At 44.0% G+C, this 25,397-nt stretch overlaps 1 protein-coding gene across 2 annotated transcripts in view; it reads right to left on the reverse strand.

The window, feature by feature from the left end:
- Window positions 1-862: 862 nt before the first annotated feature.
- UBAP1L (ubiquitin associated protein 1 like) overlaps window positions 863-25,397 on the reverse strand; it is a 36,292-nt gene continuing 11,757 nt past the window's right edge. For both annotated transcript variants that reach the window (XM_077263319.1, XM_077263321.1), the window contains exons 3-6: window positions 19,547-20,278; window positions 17,753-17,935; window positions 9,205-9,306; window positions 863-1,016 (exon numbers count right to left, since the gene is read on the reverse strand). In XM_077263319.1, coding sequence (XP_077119434.1) covers window positions 882-1,016; window positions 9,205-9,306; window positions 17,753-17,935; window positions 19,547-20,278 — 1,152 coding nt within the window. In that variant the 3' untranslated portion in view covers window positions 863-881. The remainder of the gene's footprint in view (window positions 1,017-9,204; window positions 9,307-17,752; window positions 17,936-19,546; window positions 20,279-25,397) is intronic.

Raw genomic sequence — 25,397 nt, forward strand, 5'->3', positions numbered from 1 at the left:
AAAGAAGCTGCAGAAAAAAGCATGTTTTTCTTGCATTTTTCATGGTGGTTTTGGCATGCTGGATTTGTTTCTTGTGCATGCTGATAAAGTTTAGTGTTGGAAAAAAAAAATTCCTATTCCATTCGAATCAGGTTTTGGCACAAAAAACGCAGCAAAACATGATACTTGCCTTTTTGGTGCGTTTTTTCACCACCTATTCAAGTCAGTGGGTGAAAAACATTGAAAAAACGCTCAAAGAAGTGACATGCTGTATGTCCAAAAAGCCATGCAACGCTAAAAAAATACTGATGACAAAAAAAACAATGTGCGTGCATGAGATTTCTGAAATCTCTTAGGCTTTGCTGGTACTTAAAAAATAGCTGAAAATTAGCATAAAAAATGCATTAAAAAAGCCTAGTGTGAACTTAGCCTTCAGATAGCCAGATGTGCATGCATCTGGGCACCTTAGAAGGTGGTTGTGCCGGCATCTAAACGGCAATGAGGCTATGTCCACCCTGCGCTATCTGGACTCCGGCACAGCCGCCGAGTTTTCCCCGGTGAAGCCACTTTTCAGCGGTGTGTTATCTGCTAGTAAGAAGCTGCAGATCCACAAATCCAGACAGAAAGGCCGGGGTCACACTTGCGAGTGCAATGCGAGAAACTTGCGTGAGTCTCTCACCTCAATACCCGGCACTGCCGCCGGCACTCGGGACCGGAGCGTGTGGATGCATGTATTTCTATGCAGCTGAACGCTCCCGAGTGTCGGCGGCAGTGCCAGGTATTGATGCGAGTTTCTCACATTGCATTCGCAAGTGTGACCCCGGCCTAACTGGTGTATCAGGGTGACCCTGATTAATTCTGTCAGGTCAGGATCCACTGTCAGTGAGCAGGATGTTCGGCTGTCACTGCGCTCTCGTCATGAGGTCCTCCAAAGACTGATCCCTGTGATTGTCATAAATTAGCAGAACTTCTTTGATGTCTTCTTGTTGGAACCCCATGTCGTTGAACTGAAGTAAGAGACGGAGATATTCTGCAGCCTGCACAAGACACAGAACAAAGGTCAGGATGCTTCAGAATAAGCTCAGGCACATTTTCACAAATGGCGCTTACGTATGGGAATAGGTGAGTTCCACGTTCACAGTTAGTTTACTTATATAGGGATTTCCCTCCAGTTTCAGTGCTGTGTTCAACACAGGAGAGAATTATCTTGTGTGTGAAGGGGGCTGACTGACTGCTCATGTCATTTTAACAGCTGATTTACAGACAGAGAAGGGGGCTGGCCTAGCTATTGAAAAAGGCAGTCTACAGAGTGCTGGACATAAGCCACTACAAGAATCTCTCCTGTGTTAAGCACAGGACCAGTAATTGTGCTGACTAAACCTAGGACCGAGCACTTGGCACAATGAAAGCATATTGATTAAATTAAAGGCGTGGTCCTAAACTAACATTTGTTTTAGTCCTAAATGTCCGTCTATCTAATGTCATAATCTAATCTCTTTTCTAATATACTTTAAAGGGGTTTCCCCACAAAATAAATTTTAATCAACATTTTAATTAACAGATCTTTGAATAATAATAATTTCCACAATTGGATATGTGTAAAAAAAATGTTCCTGTGCTGACATAATCTTATAAATGTGCCCCTGCTGTGTACTGTGTAATGGCTGTGTCCGACTATACAGGGACATGGTCTGATCATACCACAGCTCCTGAGCAGGGAGGAAGTAAAAAAGAGTATATAGACATTACAGCATGGGGAACACAGTTGATTCTTTCTGTGAGGTAAAACATTTCCCTGCCTGTTTTCAAGCAATGTTTTACCTCACAGAAAGCAGCAGCTGTGATCCTGTGCTGGAATGTCTGTATACTCTTTTTGTGTCCTCCCATGCCCAGAAGAATGTGTGTAACTTCGGACTTCAGATAATGGAGAATGTGGAGAAACTAAGTTCTCCATCTTCTCCCCACCTGTGATCTGAGTCTCTCATGCGAGAGAGTCAGGTCACACTAAAGGAACACTCGGCTCAAACTCTGACAGAGTTTGAGGTGAATGTTATTAGCATACTTGACCTCTAGCATTAAAGAATCAACTCCTGTATGACCCCGGCCTTAGGGCCAGCTGTCAGTCAGTGTTGGGGGTGCAGTTACAGCCACTGCTCTCTATGAACATGACTGAAACTGGGGCGGCACCAACCCGTGACTGAATGCCGACCGAATAAAATTAATTTCCTCCTGGCAGCGGGGTTCTCAGTGCCGGTGTTGGAACTCTATTAACCTGCAGATTAACCCCATATCTGCAGTTTAATAGATTTATTTTACATGACAGGTTCCCTTTAAATAAAGTATAGTAAAAAAGAGTAGATTATGACATTAAATAGACAGACATTTAAGTTTAAAGTAAATGTTAGTTTTGGACCACCTCTTTAATGTTTTTTAGGCAGATTTATGTCTATAGCTTTTTAACTTGGCAACCACTTTAATAGTAATAAGATGAGTGTGAGAGCCATAGCTATACGAGTTTACAATCTGACGGGAATGGGTCCATGTTGCATAACCTGCATCTGGAATTCAGGTGCCATTACTGGTATGGTGAAGCTCCAACACAATGATTTATTTCTGATGATGGAAGTTTTCAGTTTTGTCATTGAAGGTTTGCTGAGTAGTGGATGCAAAAGGAGCCCTGACTAAGTATTGAGTGCATTTACTGAACATACATATCAGTAGGCCAACAATTCGAATTTAAAAATCATTTTTCAAGCTGGTGTTATAAAGTATTCTCATTTACTGACATAATGACTTTTGGGTTTTCATTGGCTGTAAGCCATAATCATCAACATTAACAGAAATAAACACTTGAAATAGATCACTCTGTTTGTAATGACTCTATATAATATACGAGTTTCACTTTTTGTATTGAAGAACTGAAATAAATTAACTTTTCGATTATATTCTAATTTTGTGAGAAGCACTACATAGCTTCTCCGACCTGCGGCCATAAGCCTGGGCAGCTTGCTCTTCATAAGGGTTCCTCCATTCTTTTCAGCAATGTCTACATTGTCCATCTTTCCTTAGCATCTAGAGCTGTAACTGTACTCGGTTATTTCCATCTTAAGACATTAAATTCTTCGATGGAAGCTTTGCCTCATATTTGAACAAGGCCCAATCTACCCCCTCCATCGCACACTATTTTAAGGCACCCTGTTAAAAGCCTGGTCTGGAAGGATTTCACTTCAGAGAGATTATCCGCTTTCTTGTGCAACTTATTAAATCAAGATGAGGAAATAGAATTTGAGTCTTAACTCCTTCCAAACAAAAGTATCAAAAGTTCCAATTATGGACCTTTACATGCCAACTGTCCAGATTGGGCCAGGGACACTAGTACTGCAGCCTATAAATCTTCTTATCGATCAGCCATGCTGGCATGTGTCCATGTCTGTGTGCAGGAATACAATGCCAGGGCAAAATGGAATGAGGAGTAATATAATGGCTAAGGAAACACAATAGAAATTAGGAGCCACAGGACAAAACCATCTGAAGACCCCATGAAGACCCCTTCTGAATAAAAGCTGGACCCCAATGAGTTGCATCTCAGTGGGCCGTCTGATGGCTGGAGGAAGCCAATTCTGTCTAGTCTGATGTGGAAAAATGAATGGTCTTTTATGTAATACATAGATTGTTTAGATCTACCAACACCGGACATTGGGGCTTTCACTGGGGGTCACAAAGAGGATCCCTCTATGTCTATGATGTCTATATGGGACAAATTCTTTAATGAAGGATCTATGCCAAAACTCCTCAGAAACCGAGAGGCTAAACTATACTATATGATGAGATTTTATGTTTTAAATATGAAATATTTAGATGTGATCAGCAGGTTCTTCATCAAACATAGAGAAAATGGGAAGATGATGTTCATTGTGATTTGGCTGCTCATGTTCTCACTGACTGCTTATGTCATAGGAAGCAGAAATGTGCACATCTCGTTAGAATATAAAAAGCCAATGATTTCCAGTATGTCTTCTGAAACAGATTATCTCTCTAAATTGTTCTTCAAATCCTATTGCAAAATGGCACAATGATATTACATGGTAAATAGATTGATGGGTTTCCCAATGATTCCCAGAACTATATGGTCCAGGAAAAGCTAAATACACATATGTGGTCCCAGTGCTCTCAATTCCATTGATATAAATGGAAGTTATGTTGCTTACTCTGAGATTTCTATCATTCTCATTCACTTCAATGGGGGAGAGACTCCACAGTCTCACTCCAAAGTCTCCTAGTGTTCAGTGTTTTATAGTCAATTCTTTTAAAAGGTAAAAAAACTTTATGGTTGGAAACACCTTTAAAATACACAGTTCAAAAAGTCATCGTGGGAACATAGCCTTAAAGGAGTTATCCGGTACTTCCAATATTTTTGCTTATGGAGCTAAGAATTCTAGGCAGGTATTTGCTAGCTGCTTGCCTGTTCTGTACAGAGACGATCTCAGACAGCGTTTCCCCTGCTTCATTTAATCCCTTGTCAATGTCATGTAGTGGCAAGGGACTGTGGGCACCTACCCGATCCCTCGAACTAGGGGCACCCCTGGATTACCCCGGAGGTCTTGTAAATAGCTATGCTTCCAACTTAACCCTTATCTGATCTCTCCCTCACCCACATAGGTGTTGGGCCAAAGTGTATAGGAACACACTAAACAGACACACAGGGGTGAACAGACAGGGAAAAAAGAAAACTACACTCAGGCAAATACACTTACAAAACAATAGAGTGGGAAACAGGAGGCATAGGAAGTGGAAACCAAATGTGAGAGGATAAGGATAAAGACGCAAACCAACTCCACACAGCAATCTCCAGAAAAACTTTCCAACCGCCAACTCCAAACACTGAACTTTCTCCTTCACCACCAAACCAGGAAGTAGAACTACTATCACTGGCAACTGTCAAGTGCCAGTGGCAATCATATATACCAGAGGGGAGTGGCCAACACAGAACAGCTGAGACAATTCAGGATGGAGAGCTCCAGGAGATCAACTGAACTGATTAACCCTTGCCATGACAGAGCAAGGAAAACTTACACTGTTTAATACGATGGAGAAGCAGTTCTAGTCAGTGCAGGAGTTCATGTAACCAGACACCGAGATCTTCTGGCCCCTCTCTCTAGTTAGCAACTACCTGCCAGTTAGGGTTTGGCCCCATACACAAAAACAATATCCAGGATAAACCCCTTAAGGATACTGATCATGAAACTGGAAAACTAGTTGTCATAGTTCTTCAACCTCGTACAATAAAACTTTTAACTTTTTTTTACTTGCTGGCAGCAACTACTTTTGCAAAGGAAAAAATAAAAAGAGTATTCCATAGCAATATTTTTCTAGAATCTAGTTGTATTCAAGGTTGTCAGTGATTATTCTGTTAATACAGTAAAGGGTGTTCCCATTTTCGATGATCTCTGCGATTGCTTCTGTCTCTAGAATGGGGTCTACCGCCTACTGGTCCTCCCAAAGAGGTGATTACCAGCCTCCATATCCAGGTGGAGAATGATTGGACTGGCAGCTGCACGTACGCGTGACTTTCTCCATTCACTTTTATAAGAGTCATTCTATAAATGCATATAAATAAATACATTATACATAGATGTAAATACATATATATAATCATGATCATTCTGTGCAATCAGACGCGTGCTGTACGGAGCAGTCAGCATATTTCACACAGTGTTACGCCCTGGCTGTTGATGATATATAGTCAGGCCTATGTGATTCGCTGACCCTGTGACGAGGACTCTCAGGAGCTGACGGGGAACTTTCTCACAGTCTCTGTCTGATCCCTGATTCGGCTTCATACAAACAGGAAATGAACAGTTTTCCCAGACATGCCATTGTGCAAAATGCTATGCAAAATTGGGATAGCACAGCCCATTGACGCTGAAGACAAGCAAACTGACTCGTATACTACAGTACATTGCTTTTAATATTTTTGTACTTTTCAAAGCCTATCTGCCTATTCCTGTATTATTCTAGGATGGATTTCTTCCTGGATTATCCTTTCACGGATGGAAGAGCTTTCACAGATTATGCAAGGCATAACGCAATTATAGTTTTCATAACTATTATTAGTTATTTTATATGCAAATTGCCTCTTCTGAGAAAAAGAGGACTTAACTCTATAGCGCCACCTGTTGGAAGTAGCGATCCTACAAGTCACAATCAACCCTTTAACGAGTCGTGCAATATGACTTAGATTCTTTTTCTCAGAAGAGGCAATTTGCATATTTAAATTCCCAGAGGAGCATTACACGGGGAATAAGCCTCCTTACCTTGACAAGCCAGCTGGTATGTCACTCTCCATAAGGAGAAACGCTACCCCTTAGACCCTAGTTATTTTATTGCACAAGTCCATTAACGTAATTAATAATGGGATAGACAGGTTAAAAATATGTTATATAACTTATCAATATGCTTCAATCATGCCATGTGCCCTGATTGTGAAGTGTCGGTTTGGACGTCAGGTTCAGCAGCTCCACTTCCATCTTGTGCCCGACACGGGAGTTTCTTGTGCTATCATGCCATCAGTGCTCTGTGTGATGGGCTGGCTGACTACACAGATTAATAGCTAAGCAATCAAGACCAAAATGTACGAACCCAAATTCAGATTCCTATCTTATTAATGGCAATAGATCTGTAAAGATCGCATGCTATACAGTTGACCCGGTGGGATCTGATTTTTTTGAGCACCCATAGACTAGAATGGGCGAGTTTCATTCAAAATACAGAGAACACTAGTGCGTGCTGACAATTTATGTCAGGTGAACATTCGGTCCGTGTAAAAAAAATGGTCATCTGAGCAGCCCAATTAATTAACATTGGTCCGAGTGCTGTTTTTGTGAGGTCAGAATTTTCCACATGCAGCAATAAGACCGAAAATACAGTCCTGTGAATGTAGCTGAATTACCTTATTAAAAGGACTCTGCCAATTGAATTTCACACCCCAAACTATATATATCTGCATGTAGCTCTCTCACAGACTGGTCCAGCAATGCCTTTACATGGCCAGTCCATTCCTCTGTTACTGAGGAATCAGTATTTCACTTAATATGCAAATGAGGGTGATTTCCCAGTAATGGAGGATAGGACTGTACATGTAAAGGTATTGCTGGACTACTCTGTAAAAAAAGCGACATGCACATATGAATAGTTTGGGGGTGAAATCCTGATGACAGATTCCTTTTAGTTATGTGCTTTCTTTTTAACAGGCAACGACCTTTAACGAAATCATTTTTGTCTATCGGCCTAACCGACCGCTGCACTCTGTAAACAACTTTCGACTATCCTCTGCACTAATCCGTACCTCCCAGTCCCGACTCCAAGACTTCTCCCGTGCTGCGCCAATCCTCTGGAATGCTCTACCCCAAGATATTAGGACCATCCACAACTTGCATAGTTTTAGGCGCTCCATCAAAACACATTTGTTCAGAGCGGCCTACCACGTTCCCTAATCAAAGTAATTTTATGTTTGTGTGTGTGTATGTGTGTAGCCCATTCACTATCTCCATCTACCCCCCACCCCCTGAAGATGGCTGGACCATCATTGTAAATACACGCCTGTACTTTGTATCTCCCCACCTTATTGTAGATTGTAAGCTCTCACCAGCAGGGGCGGCTTATTGTGCTTTAATCATATTATTGTTAACGTTGTTTATGACTGTTGTGTTTGAAACTGTTTAACTGTAAAGCGCTGCGGAATATGTGGCGCTATATAAATAAAGATTATTATTATTATTTTAGTTTCTGAGAAACCCTTTCAAAGAAGATGACAAGCAAAATGGCTGCACCTACTGTTGTCACAAAGAAAAATGCACAGTTCTCATCTATTAACCCTTCCTGCAGTACGATGGGAACGAACGTTCTGGGAAAGAGTGTGCAAATGTGGAGGGGGAACAAGAGCTGATATGCTAACCACTTATTAACCAGAATTGTTCCTACGTACTGCAATACAGTGGTACTGCAGTATATGCTGTAATATGAGCGATCAATTGATCAAAGGCTCAGGTCCCCCAATGGGACTGAAAAAAATATTGTAAAGAATAAAAACAACAGTTTTCAAAAATTTAAAAATATTAATAATTGTAGCGCTGGGTCTATAAAAGTCCAATCTATCAAAATATAAAATAATTCGCCTATACGGGAAAGAAGAAAAAAATGTAATGCCAGAATTATGTTTTTTTGGGTCACCACACCTCCCTAAAAATACAATAAAAAAACAAAACATTGTACGGACCCCAAATATGTATCAACAAAAAACATCATCTCACCGGGAAGAAAAAACGAAGACTTCATTCGGTTCCATTAATGAAAAAATAAAAATGCTACAAGTCGCACAAAATGGACATACAAGGCAAATTTTTTTTATTTTTTTTACAATTTTTTTTAATTGCTTAAACAAATCGATGTGAATTTGGTATCACCGTAATCACACTGGGCCAGAAAATCATGTGTCCAGGTCAATTTTACAGCACAGAAAACGCGCTAAAACAAACCCCAATAATACAGTGGTGGAATTGCATTTTTGTCAGCATTTTTTTTTCCTAGTTTTCCAGAACATGTTGTGGATTGGTTGGGTTTCATATTACTCATTCTATACTATATACTATATCTGTTTAATTTCATTTTTAAATGTACCATATAGCTACAAGGATATCTAGGGATTTATGACACACTTAACAGGAATTTACTTATGGCTTTTCCTTTGTAAAGAATATGCACTGGGGCTTTCTCTATTTCTATATATTAACAAATTGTTCTGGGTCACTTACCAGTTTTTCTGGTGTTATTGCATGTTTTTTTAACTAAATAATTAATTTTTTATGTTTTTTGCTAAATAAATTTTTTACTTTTTTTTACCATTATTTATTTGCCTTTGCACATTTCCTTTTTTAGGTGCATTAAATTTCATGGCAAAATAAATGATGTAATTCAAAACTGCAGTTTGTCTGGTTAAAAACAATCACAATGTCGACAGAAAAATACAAAAAGTTATGGCTCTTGGAAGAAGAAGAGGAAAAAAACAAAAGTGGAAAAATGAAACATTACCCAGGCTTGAAGTGGATCGTTGACCACATGTTGTCCTTTATCTACTTTCTGTACACGTAAAGTCCTACTGCATTGTACAGAGGATGCTCAGAGAAATATTCTTACACTATTCCATTACATATTACTGTAACTCTTTACCTTTAGCTCAGAATTCTGGAATATTTCCATGGCTTCTTCCACTTGTGCTTCCTCGTACCCCAGTTTACAGAGGCGATCTGTGGCTCCCAGGTAACTCAGAACCTATATGATGATCAAGTATGAACAGCGAATAACTGGGTAACTGTTTTACTCCATACTGCAATAATAAAGGGTAACTGGCTTCCTATCAGATTGCCCCTAGTGTGTGTTTAAGATTTGTACGTTTGATTTAGAGCCTTTTTTCGGGACAGGGAATGATGTGAGTGGAAGCAATTTTTGTTCAATGTCACAGACTATGTTGCCCCATAAAGACAACTTCCATTTCAGGAGCCAAATGGGTTATTTGAATTGTATCTGATTAGAAAGTGAAAAAAAATAGTAAAAAATAACTAAAATTATATTCTAGTAAAACTGCAAGTTGGTCGTTTTAGTCATTGGCTAGGGCTGTGGGAGCACTAGGAAAACTCCGCTATTGACGTGTCCCTTATAATTAAATTCTTGACTATTAGAACTTCTGCCATGTGGTAATGAAAAACCATCATGTCCCCAAAGTACAGAATACATCTTATGCAGGTTTGACCATAGTGTCTCTCTTACTGCTCTAATCTCGAAAGAGGGGGAGACACCAAGTGCAACAGGGTCATATCCGGTGGAGAAAGTGGTCTAGGTGAGAGATATAGGGATTTCTCACCTTTGGGGTTGTTTAACCTACAACTGAGGAATCAAGGTATGACAGCTGCTGCAGTACCTTCAGGTCGGGAGATCCCGCCATGTAGAATAATTGGTAGAAAGGGAAAAGTAATAGTCTGCACTGCAGTGCTAGATTCAAGAGATCCGGAAGATGTCGTGAGGGATTAGATCATGTGGTTTACTCTCAACGTGTTTCGAAGTTCAACCAACTTCTTCATCAGGAGAACCACTGCTCTAATCTTGGCATATGCATGTAGAAAAGCCACGGAGACACCATCACGTGTTTCTCAACGCAAGCAATGAATAGCCAGGTCTTTCACCGGGAAGGAACAACCGCGGGAAGGGCAGCATCCAATAAAGGAAAACCACCTATGCCAAAACATGGTATCCATCCACAGACAGCTGTTTCGGGGTATTTGCCCCTCATCAGTGTGGAGTAGGAAACTGGCTATTAGGAGCAGTGCCTAGTGAAAAGGCTATAAACATAAGGATGAATGACCTTGGGGAGATCAAAACATCCAACACTGCGGAGACACCATCACGTGTTTCTCAACGCAGTGATCCAGAACACTGCCCCCATCCCTTATGGGAAATATATATGATTAGAACACAGTTATACCATCAACCTAGGGAGTACAATATTATATCCTCCTTCATAAATAAATAAAATTCATAAAATTCACCAGGATTAGGTATACTGTGTAAGTGAGTGACCACCGCCACCTAGTGGAGACAAAAAAACCCAGACACCTTTATATGGATTACCAGAAAGCAGCAGGACAAGGGATTGGATTAAAATATACTTTATTAAATCTACATTACAATAACTCCATAAAATATAAATATTTAATTCCATACAGGACAAAAAATAAGCATATAATATGCCGGCCAAATTCACATAGGTACTCCCTTAATCTCGCTTTATATAAGTGAAATAAAGTGCAAAAATGTGCTGAATTTAATAAAATTATCTATAAAAAATGCTAAAATTCAAATTTTATAAAAGATAAGGGACATTTTATGGGGCACCCTTAATACATGCACAATGTGCAAAAAAAGTGCTCAAAAAATAAGTGCCAGAAAAATCAGCATACAAGTGCAGAGTGCAATGGCTTTATATTCAGCCAAACAATACCACACACATGTGCAAAAACGCAAGAAAAGCAGAAAAGTGGAGCTAATAAGATCTCAGGTTAATACCTGTATATGTGGCCGTGTCCTGATTGCACGCACCCCAACGCGCGTTTCGGTTTCCTTCCTTCGTCAGGGGGTGACGAAGGAAGGAAACCGAAACGCGCGTTGGGGTGCGTGCAATCAGGACACGGCCACATATACAGGTATTAACCTGAGATCTTATTAGCTCCACTTTTCTGCTTTTCTTGCGTTTTTGCACATGTGTGTGGTATTGTTTGGCTGAATATAAAGCCATTGCACTCTGCACTTGTATGCTGATTTTTCTGGCACTTATTTTTTGAGCACTTTTTTTGCACATTGTGCATGTATTAAGGGTGCCCCATAAAATGTCCCTTATCTTTTATAAAATTTGAATTTTAGCATTTTTTATAGATAATTTTATTAAATTCAGCACATTTTTGCACTTTATTTCACTTATATAAAGCGAGATTAAGGGAGTACCTATGTGAATTTGGCCGGCATATTATATGCTTATTTTTTGTCCTGTATGGAATTAAATATTTATATTTTATGGAGTTATTGTAATGTAGATTTAATAAAGTATATTTTAATCCAATCCCTTGTCCTGCTGCTTTCTGGTAATCCATATAAAGGTGTCTGGGTTTTTTTGTCTTATGGGAAATATGCAAATGCATGTAGAAAAGCCACGGAGACACCATCACGTGTTTCTCAACGCAAGCAATGAATAGCCAGGTCTTTCACCGAGAAGGAACAACCACGGGAAGGGCAGCATCCAATAAAGGAAAACCACTTATGCCAGAAGCCTCACACCTGTCAGAAGCCTCACACCTAGTCAAATCAGAACTCCTGCTTTGCACTATGGCTTCTTACCCTAAGTCATGTGGCAAGGCTCATAAAAGGGTCAATATAGACTTTAAGGATTGCTACCTCCAATAGATGGAAATAAAGCTCAAGTCCTAGACTGTTTGCATATCACAACCATTGCGACACATACACGTTTGTGTGTGTACCAGTGGTATATCCAAGAAGTATTGTTTCTCCTTGCGGAGATTGACATGCTAAGCATGCCGAGATAAGGAGACTTAAAGCCGCAATGCTCCTCTCCTCTGGGAAATATGCTAATTATGCAAATTGTCTCTTCAGAGAGGAAGAGAACTAGAACTCTAGTGCCACCTATTGGAAGGTAGCAATCCTACAAGTCAAAGTCGACCCTTGTCATATGACTTAGGATAATAGCCAAACCAGAATCTCAATTTGCAGACACTGTGTTTCGTGGTACTGCCCCTCGTCAGTGCAAAGTGGAGATCTGGTTTGGCTGTGTGAGAGGCGTCTGACTGATATCCAAGAAGTATTGTTTCTCCTTGCGGAGACTGACATGCTAAGCATGCCGAGATGAGGAGACTTAAAGAAAGATGTAGCTGGCAGATCTTTTTTTACGGCAGTTCCCCTCTACAGTAATTAATAAAGAACTTGGGAGATGCATGCAAAGGTCTTCTAGGTCCTGCGTGTCCAGGGCCGGACTGGCCATCAGGCACTTCTGGCAAAATGAATGTAATGACGGAGGAGAGAGCGTCTACAGACGCTCCCTCTCCCATCATTCCCCGCTCTGCCTCTGACACTGCGGGTGCGCGATGACGTCATATCATCGCGCACCTGCTGTGTCCCGGGCAGACTGCAGCTGCTGAGACAGGAGCAGGAGCCAGGAAGCAACGCTGGCAAGAGGAGAGGTGAGGTGAGTTTTTTTTTTTTTTTACTGGACTGTGGGCCATTCTCGGGGGGGGGGGGGGGGGGGGGTGGAGGAAGAGAAGAGATGCGGGCTGTGCTCTGTGCTGTATACTACTGTGTGGGCTGTGCTATATATAGTACTCTGTGGGCTGTGCTGTATATAGTACTCTGTGGGCTGTGCTGTATATACTACTCTGTGGGCTGTGCTGTATATATTACTCTGTGGGCTGTGCTGTATATATTACTCTGTGGGCTGTGCTGTATATAGTGCTCTGTGGGCTGTGCTATATATAGTGCTCTGTGGGCTGTGCTGTATATATTACTCTGTGGGCTGTGCTGTATATATTACTCTGTGGGCTGTGCTGTATATATTACTCTGTGGGCTGTGCTGTATATATTACTCTGTGGGCTGTGCTGTATATATTACTCTGTGGGCTGTGCTGTATATAGTGCTCTGTGGGCTGTGCTATATATAGTGCTCTGTGGGCTGTGCTGTATATATTACTCTGTGGGCTGTGCTGTATATATTACTCTGTGGGCTGTGCTGTATATATTACTCTGTGGGCTGTGCTGTATATAGTGCTCTGTGGGCTGTGCTGTATATATTACTCTGTGGGCTGTGCTGTATATAGTGCTCTGTGGGCTGTGCTGAATATATTACTCTGTGGGCTGTGCTGTATATATTGCTCTGTGGGCTGTGCTGTATATATTACTCTGTGGGCTGTGCTGTATATATTACTCTGTGGGCTGTGCTGTATATATTACTCTGTGGGCTGTGCTGTATATATTACTCTGTGGGCTGTGCTGTATATATTACTCTGTGGGCTGTGCTGTATATATTACTCTGTGGGCTGTGCTGTATATATTGCTCTGTGGGCTGTGCTGAATATATTACTCTGTGGGCTGTGCTGTATATAGTGCTCTGTGGGCTGTGCTATATATAGTGCTCTGTGGGCTGTGCTGTATATATTACTCTGTGGGCTGTGCTGTATATATTACTCTGTGGGCTGTGCTGTATATATTACTCTGTGGGCTGTGCTGTATATATTACTCTGTGGGCTGTGCTGTATATATTACTCTGTGGGCTGTGCTGTATATATTACTCTGTGGGCTGTGCTGTATATAGTGCTCTGTGGGCTGTGCTGTATATAGTGCTCTGTGGGCTGTGCTGTATATAGTGCTCTGTGGGCTGTGCTGTATATATTACTCTGTGGGCTGTGCTGTATATATTGCTCTGTGGGCTGTGCTGTATATATTGCTCTGTGGGCTGTGCTGTATATATTGCTCTGTGGGCTGTGCTGTATATGGTACTCTGTGGGCTGTGCTGTATATAGTACTCTGTGGGCTGTGCTGTATATAGTACTCTGTGGGCTGTGCTGTATATAGTACTCTGGGCTGTGCTGTATATATTGCTCTGTGGGCTGTGCTGTATTTAGTACTCTGTGGGCTGTGCTGTATTTAGTGCTCTGTGGGCTGTGCTGTATATATTACTCTGTGGGCTGTGCTGTATATAGTTCTCTGTGGGCTGTGCTGTATATGGTACTCTGTGGGCTGTGCTGTATATAGTACTCTGTGGGCTGTGCTGTATATAGTACTCTGTGGGCTGTGCTGTATATAGTACTCTGGGCTGTGCTGTATATATTGCTCTGTGGGCTGTGCTGTATTTAGTACTCTGTGGGCTGTGCTGTATTTAGTGCTCTGTGGGCTGTGCTGTATTTAGTGCTCTGTGGGCTGTGCTGTATATATTGCTCTGTGGGCTGTGCTGTATATATTGCTCTGTGGGCTGTGCTGTATATATTGCTCTGTGGGCTGTGCTGTATATAGTACTCTGTGGGCTGTGCTGTATATAGTACTCTGTGGGCTGTGCTGTATATAGTACTCTGGGCTGTGCTGTATATATTGCTCTGTGGGCTGTGCTGTATTTAGTACTCTGTGGGCTGTACTGTATTTAGTGCTCTGTGGGCTGTGCTGTATATATTACTCTGGGCTGTGCTGTATATATTACTCTGTGGGCTGTGCTGTATATATTACTCTGTGGGCTGTGCTGTATATATTACTCTGTGGGCTGTGCTGTATATATTGCTCTGTGGGCTGTGCTGTATATATTGCTCTGTGGGCTGTGCTGTATATATTGCTCTGTGGGCTGTGCTGTATATAGTACTCTGTGGGCTGTGCTGTATATAGTACTCTGTGGGCTGTGCTGTATATAGTACTCTGTGGGCTGTGCTGTATATAGTGCTCTGTGGGCTGTGCTGTATATAGTGCTCTGTGGGCTGTGCTTTATATAGTACTCTGGGCTGTGCTGTATATAGTACTCTGGGCTGTGCTGTATATAGTACTCTGTGGGCTGTGCTGTATATAGTGCTCTGTGGGCTGTGCTGTATATAGTACTCTGTGGGCTGTGCTATATATAGTACTCTGTGGGCTGTGCTGTATATAGTACTCTGTGGGCTGTGCTGTATATAGTACTCTGTGGGCTGTGCTGTATATAGTACTATGTGGGCTGTGCTGTATATAGTACTCTGTGGGCTGTGCTGTATATATTGCTCTGTGGGCTGTGCTGTATATAGTGCTCTGTGAGCTGTGCTGTATTTAGTAATCTGTGGGCTGTGCTGTATTTAGTGCTCTGTGGGCTGTGCTGTATATATTACTCTGTGGGCTGTGCTGTATATATTACTCTGTGGGCTGTGCTGTATATAGTGCTCTGTGGGCTGTGCTGTATATATTGCTCTGTGGGCTGTGCTGTATATAGTGCTCTGGGCTGTGCTGTATATAGTGCTCTGGGCTGTGCTGTATATAGTACTCTGTGGGCTGTGCTGTATATAGTACTCTGTGGGCTGTGCTGTATACTACTGTTTGGTCTGTGCTGTATACTTCTACATGGGCTGTGCTGTATACTACTGTGTGGTCTGTGATGTATACTACTGTGTGGTCTGTGCTGTATACTACTGCGTGGTCTGTGCTGTATACTGCTGCGTGGGCTGTGTTATCTACTACACGCGCTGTGCTATATTATGCAGGCTGTGCTATATACTATACGGTTTGTGCTATATACTATGCGGGCTTTGCTATATACTATGGGGAGTATATTATATTCTATGGGGGAGGCCATGTTATGTACTATGTGGCTGTGTTATATACTATTGTGGGGGTATATTATATTCTATGGGGAGGCTGTGTTATATACTATGGGGGCTGCATTATATTCTATGGGGGGCTACATTATATATTATGGGGAGGTGGGCTGCATTATATTCTATGGGGGGTTACATTATACTCTGTGGGGTGGCTGCATTATACTCTGGGGTGGCTGCATTATACTATATGTGGGCTGCATTATACTGTATCGAGGACTATGGGGAATACGTTATACTATATGAAGAACTATGGGGTGCATTATACTATGGGAAGTGAATTGTAGTACATGGATGACTATGGCGGTGCATTATACTATATGGAGCACTATGAGGAGTGTATTATACTATGTGGAGGACTGAGCAGTGTATTTTAATATGGAGGACTGTAGGAAGTGTATTATACTATATGGAGGACTGTGGAGCACATTATAATATATGGAGGACTATGGGGTGTATTTTACTAAACAAGTAAAATGCTGCATATTCAGATTGTTTTTGCTGGAACAAAAATCATTGTTCTCAGCAGCACATCGCCAGTGTAAACTGTAGATGTGCTGCTTATAACATGATACTGTATGGTGATCTGTTAGTGATCTATTAGTGATCGTTCTGTCCCATCATTATTCCTCAGTTGGTGGAAAGAGGCCGGGAAACAAGCGTTGAACAACTTCCGTATTGTCGATCAAACTCATTTAGCGGCCTGAACTCAGCGCACGTAAATACAACAGAAATGCTTTTGTGTGATGTGCAATATGTTAGCATTTGGGGCCCCATTTTAAACTTTACCTAGGGCCCCACTTTGCCTAAAACCGGCCCTGCCTACAAGTGTACAAAGATATTATACAGTCACCATGTGACAAGTGGGCCTGTGTAACTTCAAATGCCAGGGCTGAATTTTAGTCCCAGTCCGGCCCTGTGCGTGTCTTTTGTCAGAGGAACAGTGCGGAATCAGGAGAAGGTACTAATGGGGGCACTAGGTGACACAATTAGTTACATAGTTACATAGTTATTGAGGTTGAAGGAAGACTTTAAGTCCATCTAGTTCAACCCATAGCCTAACCTAACATGCCCTAACATGTTGATCCAGAGGAAGGCAAAAAAAACCCATGTGGCAAAGAGTAACTCCACCATGGGGAAAAAAATTCCTTCCCGACTCCACATACGGCAATCAGACTAGTTCCCTGGATCAACGCCTTATCAAGGAATCTAGTGTATATACCCTGTAATATTATACTTTTCCAGAAAGGTATCCAGTCCCCTCTTAAATTTAATTAATGAATCACTCATTACAACATCATACGGCAGAGAGTTCCATAGTCTCACTGCTCTTACAGTAAAGAATCCGCAACTTAGAGGCAACTTGACTGCCGCTTATAAAGAGGGCACCGCCTGTACGACAGTGGAATCTAGAATGTGGTCTCTGGATCAGAGAATTGTGTGCCCCTGACTCTAAATAGTTCACAGTTCATTTATCAATATGAAGGATCAGTAATAAGTCTTAGAAGACAAGTACACTAGAAACTTAGTGATCATTTTTTTTGTGTGCTGCCAGACTAGATGCCATCATTATAATTTATTATCTAAAGATGTCAATCTTGCTGATGAACTAATGAAAGGAATAGAAATGCAACTAAAGACAATGAATTAACGCTCAATTTAATATAATAGGTACTCTTCATTAGTTTTAACGATCTCTTACTAAACATGTAATGATAATAATCTAAAATCAATCCTATAGCAATATGTGTACACTAGTATAGTAAGTTATTACAAATGTAAGACCTTTATTATACGAGATAGCTAAAAAAATAATTAATGGTGAGCAAACCTTGCTTAATTACCTGTTCCAGGGTTTGCCCTCCCATTTTCTGCATTGCGATCAATGCTCTACGAAGTGGGTATCCCATAGACGTCACGCCCTCAATGATATCACGCTCTTCTTGGCTAAGAGCTGACAGGACGTCACCTGAGCTGTCGGAATGTTTCTTTCTCGTAGGTGGGAGGCAGAAGTATGGATTCAGAGACTGAAGGTAAAAAACCCAGAAAAGTTGCAAATTACAAAACGGTCCTGTACTGGAAAGTTTCTAACTTGTAAGCAAGCATACAATAATAAAACGTCCATAATTTTATTGGCACACCATGAGGCCTTAGCATTTATCCACAGGAAAGGCAATAAGTGTCTGATCACTAGGTAGGTGTCAGACTGCTTGGCCCCTACACAATCCCGAGAATAAAGGTACCTTCACACGAAACGACATCGCTAGCGATCCGTGACGTTGCAGCGTCCTTGCTAGCGATATCGTTTAGTTTGACACGCAGCAGCGATCAGGATCCTGCTGTGATGTCGCTGGTCGCTGAATAAAGTCCAGAACTTTATTTGGTCGTCCCATCGCTGTGTATCGTTGTGTTTGAAAGCAAAAGCAACGATACCAGCGATGTTTTACACTGGTAACCAGGGTAAACATCGGGTTACCAAGCGCAGGGCCGCGCTTAGTAACCCGATGTTTACCCTGGTTACCAGCGTAAAAGTAAAAAAAACAAACAGTACATGCTCACCTGCGGGTCCCCCAGCGTCTGCTTCCTGACACTTACTGAGCGCCGGCCCTAAAGTGAAAGTGAAAGCACAGCGGTGACGTCACCGCTCTGCTGTTAGGGCCGGAGCTCAGTCAGTGTCAGGATGCAGACGCTGGGGGACCCACAGGTGAGCATGTACGGTTTGTTTTTTTTACTTTTACGCTGGTAACCAGGGTAAACATCGGGTTACTAAGCGCGGCCCTGCGCTTAGCAACCCGATGTTTACCCTGGTTACCCGGGGACCTCGGCATCGTTGGTCGCTGGAGAGCTATCTGTGTGACAGCTCTCCAGCGATCAAACAGCGACGCTGCAGCGATCGGCATCGTTGTCGCTATCGCTGCAGCGTCGCTTCGTGTGAAGGTACCTTAAGGCTTAGCAGCCCCATTTAGAATAAATAGTGTGATGGTCACATATCTGCACCGCCACCACATTTATTGTCTATGAGACGGAAAAATAGCCAAGTACAATTTTTAGCTGTTCCTATCAGTCTCATAGACAATGAATGGAGTAGTGGTGCGCATATATGACCATCATGGCATTTAGATGGAGACTTCTGAGCCCTGTTCTCAAGGTTCGGAGGAGGTCCCAGCAGAAAGGACTCTAGCAATTATATAGTTAATAAGTAGTTATGGTGGACCAACTCCTTTAATATTTCTGATCAACAACTCTTTAGGTAAGGATTTGTAATTCTATGAGCCAGTTTTACTTTTTTAGGGTTTTTTCTAATAGGTTAAAAAAGAAAGAAAAATTAGGTTCTCTCTCTTAGAAGATCGTGGTCTTAAACAAGGAGTAATAAGGATATATAGTTACTCATTATACTGCAAAATGCGGTCCATGTACATAAACAAGATCCTCAGTATTCAGCTGAAAAAGGGGCACAGCGTATGTATGGTGCTGTGTCTGTATATGGTGCCTCAGCCCCTTCATTCAGCTGATCGACTCAACAGTTAAGAGCCTAACCCTGACTTGATCAAATAAATTACCAGTTAGTTAAACCTATTGTGGAATGTTCATTTTGATTATCTATCCGTTTATGAGGTTAAGGTGGGCATATATTTTACCGTATGGGTGGGTTTGTGGCAGCGAATTGGAGGAATACTGCCAGCACTGTAAGGTCTTTTGGAGCAGCAGCAGCAGTTAGGACATGGAGGTGGCGTTGGGGTCAAAATGTGTCCACAGCAGTTGCTCCTTTGGTGCTGACCTTGGGGGCTGCCTCTGAATTCCGAATTTTCCTTCCCTGGGTGTACTAGAGTTGCAATTCTTTTATTTGCAGACTCAAGCTCATACTTGGACTTATGTGATGGAGTAAAAACTGACTTCCTCTTCAGGTGGGATGAAGGAGATTCAAGATGAGAACAGCGACATGTGGGAGGTGGGCTCGGAAGAAATGGAGACGTATGTGGTCTGTTAGACCACTGAGGCTGAGGGCTCTTGCTGGGGTGCATCCTTGCTTCCTTTTGTCGAGCCTCCTTCTCACTCTCCCCCGATGAAGAGTACTCATCATCTTCAGAGTATCCATCTTCTTCAAACATGTTCTTTTTCTCCAAGATTTCTGCTCCACCCCAGCTGCTTCGTGATCGACTAGAATTAACATCCGAAGAGCTCAAACTTCTACACCTTCTCATGGGTAAAGATGGCCGCTGAGGACTGCTGCGCCTGTTTGTGCATAACCCCTTCCTTTCATGTATCATCCAGTGTGGAGGTGCAGAGGGTCTGACATCATATACAGGTGATTTCCAACTGTACATTTCTTCCACCCAGTCTAGAATCTTTCTTTCTATGGAGAAATCATGCTGTAGATAAAGAAAAGTATGGTTTTACCTCTGATCTAAAGGTAGAACAATATATTCAACAAATTGCCAAGTAGGTGACAGGCCCCATATACTGTGCATCCATCGGACTGTTCTCAGAGACTACTGAAAATGCAAACTCCTAACAGTCTACTGTATATTGCTACAGATGGCTGAAATTAGTGATGGTATGTTCACACGATGCAGAAAACACTGCGGGTCCGCAGCTTTTCCGCAGCAGTTTCCCATGAGTTTACATTTCAGTGTAAACCTATGGGAAACAAAAAACGCTGTGCCCATGCTGCTGAAAAAAATGCGCGGAAACGCAGCAGTTTACATTCCACAGCATGTGACTTCTTTCTGCGGATTCCGCAGCGGCTTTATACCTGCTCCAATAGAAAACCGCAGGTGTAAAACCGCAGTGAAATCCGCAGAAAAACCACGGTAAACCCGCAATAAATCTGCAGCAAAAATGCAGCGTTTTTGCCCTGCAGATTTATCAATTCCGCTGCGGAAAAATCCGCAGAGGACCATTGTACGTGTGCACATAGCCTAATGTCTTAAAACACATACTGATCCGGGCTGTTAAATGAAACTTATCCCCTTGGAAAACATTATTTAGCTGCAGATATAAGGGGTTAATCTGCAGGTAAATTGTGTTAGAATGCTGCCTGGTGGCAGAAAGTGCGGCTACTGGGAGAATATGTACTTATTTCTTCCTCTAAGCCGCTGGCTTTCAGTTGTGTAGGCTTGCACAGAGGGGCTACAGTCATCGCTCACAGCGCACAGCACCGCTGCCCATATTGTGAGCAGCAGTTCTAAGTACGCCCCAGTGTTATGATTGACAGATCGCTCTGCTGAGCATCTGAGCAGAGCAGGCTGTCAATCAAAGAGCCAGGGAATGCTTAGAGCCACCATTCACAATATACTGTAGTAGTGCTGTGAATGGTGACTGTAACTGCTCCCAGGAGGAAATAATCTGCTTTTCTCCCTGTAGCTGCATTTTCAGTAAGGTGGCTAATATTAATCCCATATCTGCAGGTAAATTATGTTTTTGGGGGTGACCGATTCCCTTCAAAGGAGATGAAAGCTGATCAGCGGTCGTTTATGTGTTTAGACAGGCCGACCAGCATTCAATGTGAACGAGTTATCATTATTACGATTGTTCTGTGCACATAGAATAGAGGGATTTTTGGTTCTTACCGTAAAATCTCTTTCTTGGAGCCTTCATTGGGGGACACAGGTAACCATGGGTGTATGCTGCTGTCACTAGGAGGCTGACACTATGCAAATAAAGAAGTAACTCCTCCCCGGCAGTATACACCCTCCGACAGGCACCAGGCAACTCAGTTGGTGCAAAAGCAGTAGTAGGAACAGGTAATATAAAACTCAACCTATGTACCAACTCACAACAACGGCACGTTAGCCAACACGGTACAACTTCAAGGGAGGGTGCTGTGTCCCCCAATGAAGGCTCCAAGAAAGAGATTTTACGGTAAGAACCAAAAATCCCTCTTTCTTTCTCGCTTCATTGGGGGACACAGGTAACCATGGGACGTCCAAAAGCAGTCCCTAGGGCGGGTATTCTGCAGAAAAAGAGGAGTCAGGTTGGCCGGTGAGAAACCGCCGCCTGCAGTATCCTCCTACCCAGGCTCGCGTCCGCGGAAGCCTGAGTATGCACCCCGTAGAATTTGACAAAGGTGTGCATGGAAGACCACGTAGCGGCCTTGCAAACCTGCGAGGCCGAAGCTTGGTGACGAACTGCCCAGGAAGCTCCCACTGCCCGGGTAGAGTGAGCCTTCACCCCCGAAGGAGGCTGTTTGTCTTGGACGCGGTATGCCTCCAAAACCGCTGAACGGATCCAACGAGCAATCGTGGACTTGGAGGCAGGAAGACCCTTTCGACGCCCATCCGAGACGACGAACAGAGGATCGGCCTGACGAAAAGAGGCAGTTCTGGCGATGTAAATCCGGATAGCCCTGACCACATCCAGCTTGTGAAGGGATTTCTCCAATGGATGAACCGGGGAAGGGCAAAAGGACGGGAGGACAATGTCCTCGTTGATATGAAAAGATGAGACAACTTTCGGTAAGAAGGAAGGAACCGGACGAAGAACCACCTTGTCTTGATGCAGGACCAGAAAGGGAGAACGACAGGATAAAGCCGCCAGCTCTGAAACCCTTCTAATGGAGGTGATGGCGATCAAAAAGGCTACCTTCCAGGATAGAAGCGAGAAGGAAACATCCTGAAGCGGTTCAAAGGGCGGCCGCTGCAGGGCAGCTAAGACGAGGTTGAGATCCCAAGGCTCAACAGGAGACCGGTAAGGGGGAGCTATATGAGCGACCCCCTGGATGAAGGTCCTCACCTGAGGCAGGGAAGCCAGGTCTCTTTGAAAAAGAATTGATAGAGCGGAGATCTGACCCTTCAAGGTGCTAAGGGAAAGACCCGAATCTAGGCCCGTTTGAAGAAAGCTGAGAAGGGAAGGAAGGGAAAAGGTCATAGGAAACAGATTGTTATCCTGACACCACCGGAAAAAGGCCTTCCAACATCTGTGGTAGACACGCGATGAGGCCGGTTTCCTCGCTCTTATCATAGTCTGGATGACGCTATGAGAAAAACCCGCGTTCTTCAGGACCGCGGCCTCAACGGCCATACCGTTAAATTCAGCGACCGAGAATTCGGGTGGGAGAGAGGCCCCTGTGAAAGAAGGTCCGGAAGATCCGGAAGTCTCCACGGAACATCCGATAACATGTTTATCAGCTCTGCGTACCAGGCTCTGCGAGGCCAATCTGGAGCTACCAAGAGTACGGGGACCCCTTCCGACTTGATCTTCTTTACGACCCTTGGGATCAGAGGGAGAGGCGGGAACAGATAGGGCATCCGGAACTGGGCCCAAGAGATCACGAGAGCGTCGCATCCGACGGCCATCGGGTCCCGAGACCTGGCGACGTACTGGGGAACTTTGTGGTTTGCCCGGGAGGCCATCAGGTCGACGTCCGGAACGCCCCACCGCTGGCAAATCTGGCTGAAGATTGCTGGAAGAAGAGACCACTCGCCCGCCACGATGCCCTGGCGACTTAGAAAGTCGGCCTCCCAATTGCCCACTCCTGGGATGTGGACGGCTGACAGAGAGGGAACATGACCCTCCGCCCAGCGGAAAATTTTTGCTACTTCCGCCATGACTTGACTGCTGCGAGTCCCCCCTTGGTGATTTATGTATGCCACGGCCGTGGCGTTGTCCGACTGAATGCGGACCGGCTTTCCCGAAAGGAGAGACTCCCAGCGGATGAGGGCTAGGAAGATGGCTCTGATTTCCAAGAGGTTGATCGAGAGGCACGCCTCTTGAGCAGTCCAGCGGCCCTGGGCTGTGAGGTGGAGAAAGACCGCTCCCCAACCTTGGAGACTGGCGTCGGTGGTAATCACCTGCCAGTGGGGGGGTAAAAATGACCTCCCGCGCAGAATGGAGGTGGACAGCGTCCACCAAGAGAGAGACTGTCTCGCCCTGGGGGAGAGGCGAAACGGACGGTCCAGGGAAAGCGGGTTCCTGTCCCAGGCAGACAGAAGAGCCAGCTGGAGGGGACGAGAGTGGAACTGAGCATAGGGGACCGCTTCCATAGAAGCGACCATTCTCCCCAGAACTCTCATGGCTAGACGAAGGGACAGAGGACTCGGACCCTTTAGCGATCTGACACCCCGACGAAGAGAAAGAAACTTCTCCTTGGGAAGGAAGACCTGAGCCCGAAAGGTATCGAATTCCATGCCTAGGAACTCCAGCCGTTGGGTTGGAATCAAGGAAGATTTCTGGTAGTTGATCAACCAGCCTAGGCGAACTAAGGTGTCCAGAGTAAGATGGAGGCTCTGGCTGCAATCCCCCTGGGATGAGCCCTTGATCAATAGGTCGTCGAGGTATGGGATTACCAGAATCCCTTTTGAACGCAGGATGGCCATGACAGCTGCCATGACCTTCGTAAAGACCCTGGGAGCAGATGCCAGCCCGAAGGGGAGGGCAGTGAACTGGTAATGATGCTCCCTGATCGCGAATCGGAGGAACCTCTGATGCTGCACGCAAATAGGAATGTGAAGGTACGCATCCCGAATGTCCACTGAGCACAGAAACTCTCCCGGCTCCATGGACGCGATCACCGAGCGCAGAGATTCCATTTTGAAGTGTTGAATCCGAAGGTGGCGGTTCAATCGTTTGAGATCCAGAATCGGACGGAGAGAGCCGTCCTTTTTTGGAACCACGAACAGGTTTGAATAAAACCCGGAAAACCGCTGACGAAAAGGCACCGGCACTACGACTCCCGAGGCGAGGAGCGAATCGACGGCTTGGAGAAGCCCTGGGAGATGAGAGGGCTTTTTGGGAGGACGAGAGAGCATGAAACGTCTTCCTGGGGGCGAAGAAAACTCTATTTTGTAGCCTGACGTGACGATCTCCCTGACCCAGGCGTCGTCGACTACTGAAAGCCAAACCTCTGAGAATAGAAGAAGGCGGCCTCCCACCCTGGAAGGAGTTCCAGGTGGGGGCGACCTGTCATTTATTAGAAAACCTGCGGCCCCGAGATCCCGATGGTTTTGCGGGGTGGCTCTTGGCTCTCCAGCGTGGCGGAGGCCTGAAAGAAGGTTTTCTTCGGTCCCCTTGTGAGGAGGAACGGTCCTGGACGGGGTTTCCTGAAGAGGCAAAAGACCGAAAGGGACGAAAGGACTGGGGACCCCTCCTGTTGAAGGGACGTTTCGGCTTGGACTGGGGTAAGGAGGTACTCTTACCGCCAGTAGCGTCCGAGATCATTTGATCTAGCTGCGAGCCGAAGAGTCTGGAGCCCTGGAAGGGCAGACCCGTGAGCGATTTCTTAGATGCGGGGTCAGCGTTCCACGCCTTTAACCAAAGAATCCGGCGAATGGCGACAATGTTGCCATTAGCCCTGGTAGAGCAGGCCGCTGCATCAAGGGAGGCATTCATCAGGTATTTTCCTGCCAGTGAAATCTGATCCGCTAATTCAGACAGTTCTTCAGCAGGAGCAGAGGCCGAAATGCCCCTGCGCAGGGTCTTGGCCCAGGCTGAAACAGCCTTGGCTACCCATGACGAGGCGAAACTAGGGCAAAGGGAGGCTCCGGAGGCCTC

The sequence above is a fragment of the Ranitomeya variabilis genome, chromosome 5 (assembly GCF_051348905.1).
Source record: "Ranitomeya variabilis isolate aRanVar5 chromosome 5, aRanVar5.hap1, whole genome shotgun sequence".
Lineage (NCBI taxonomy): Eukaryota > Metazoa > Chordata > Amphibia > Anura > Dendrobatidae > Ranitomeya > Ranitomeya variabilis.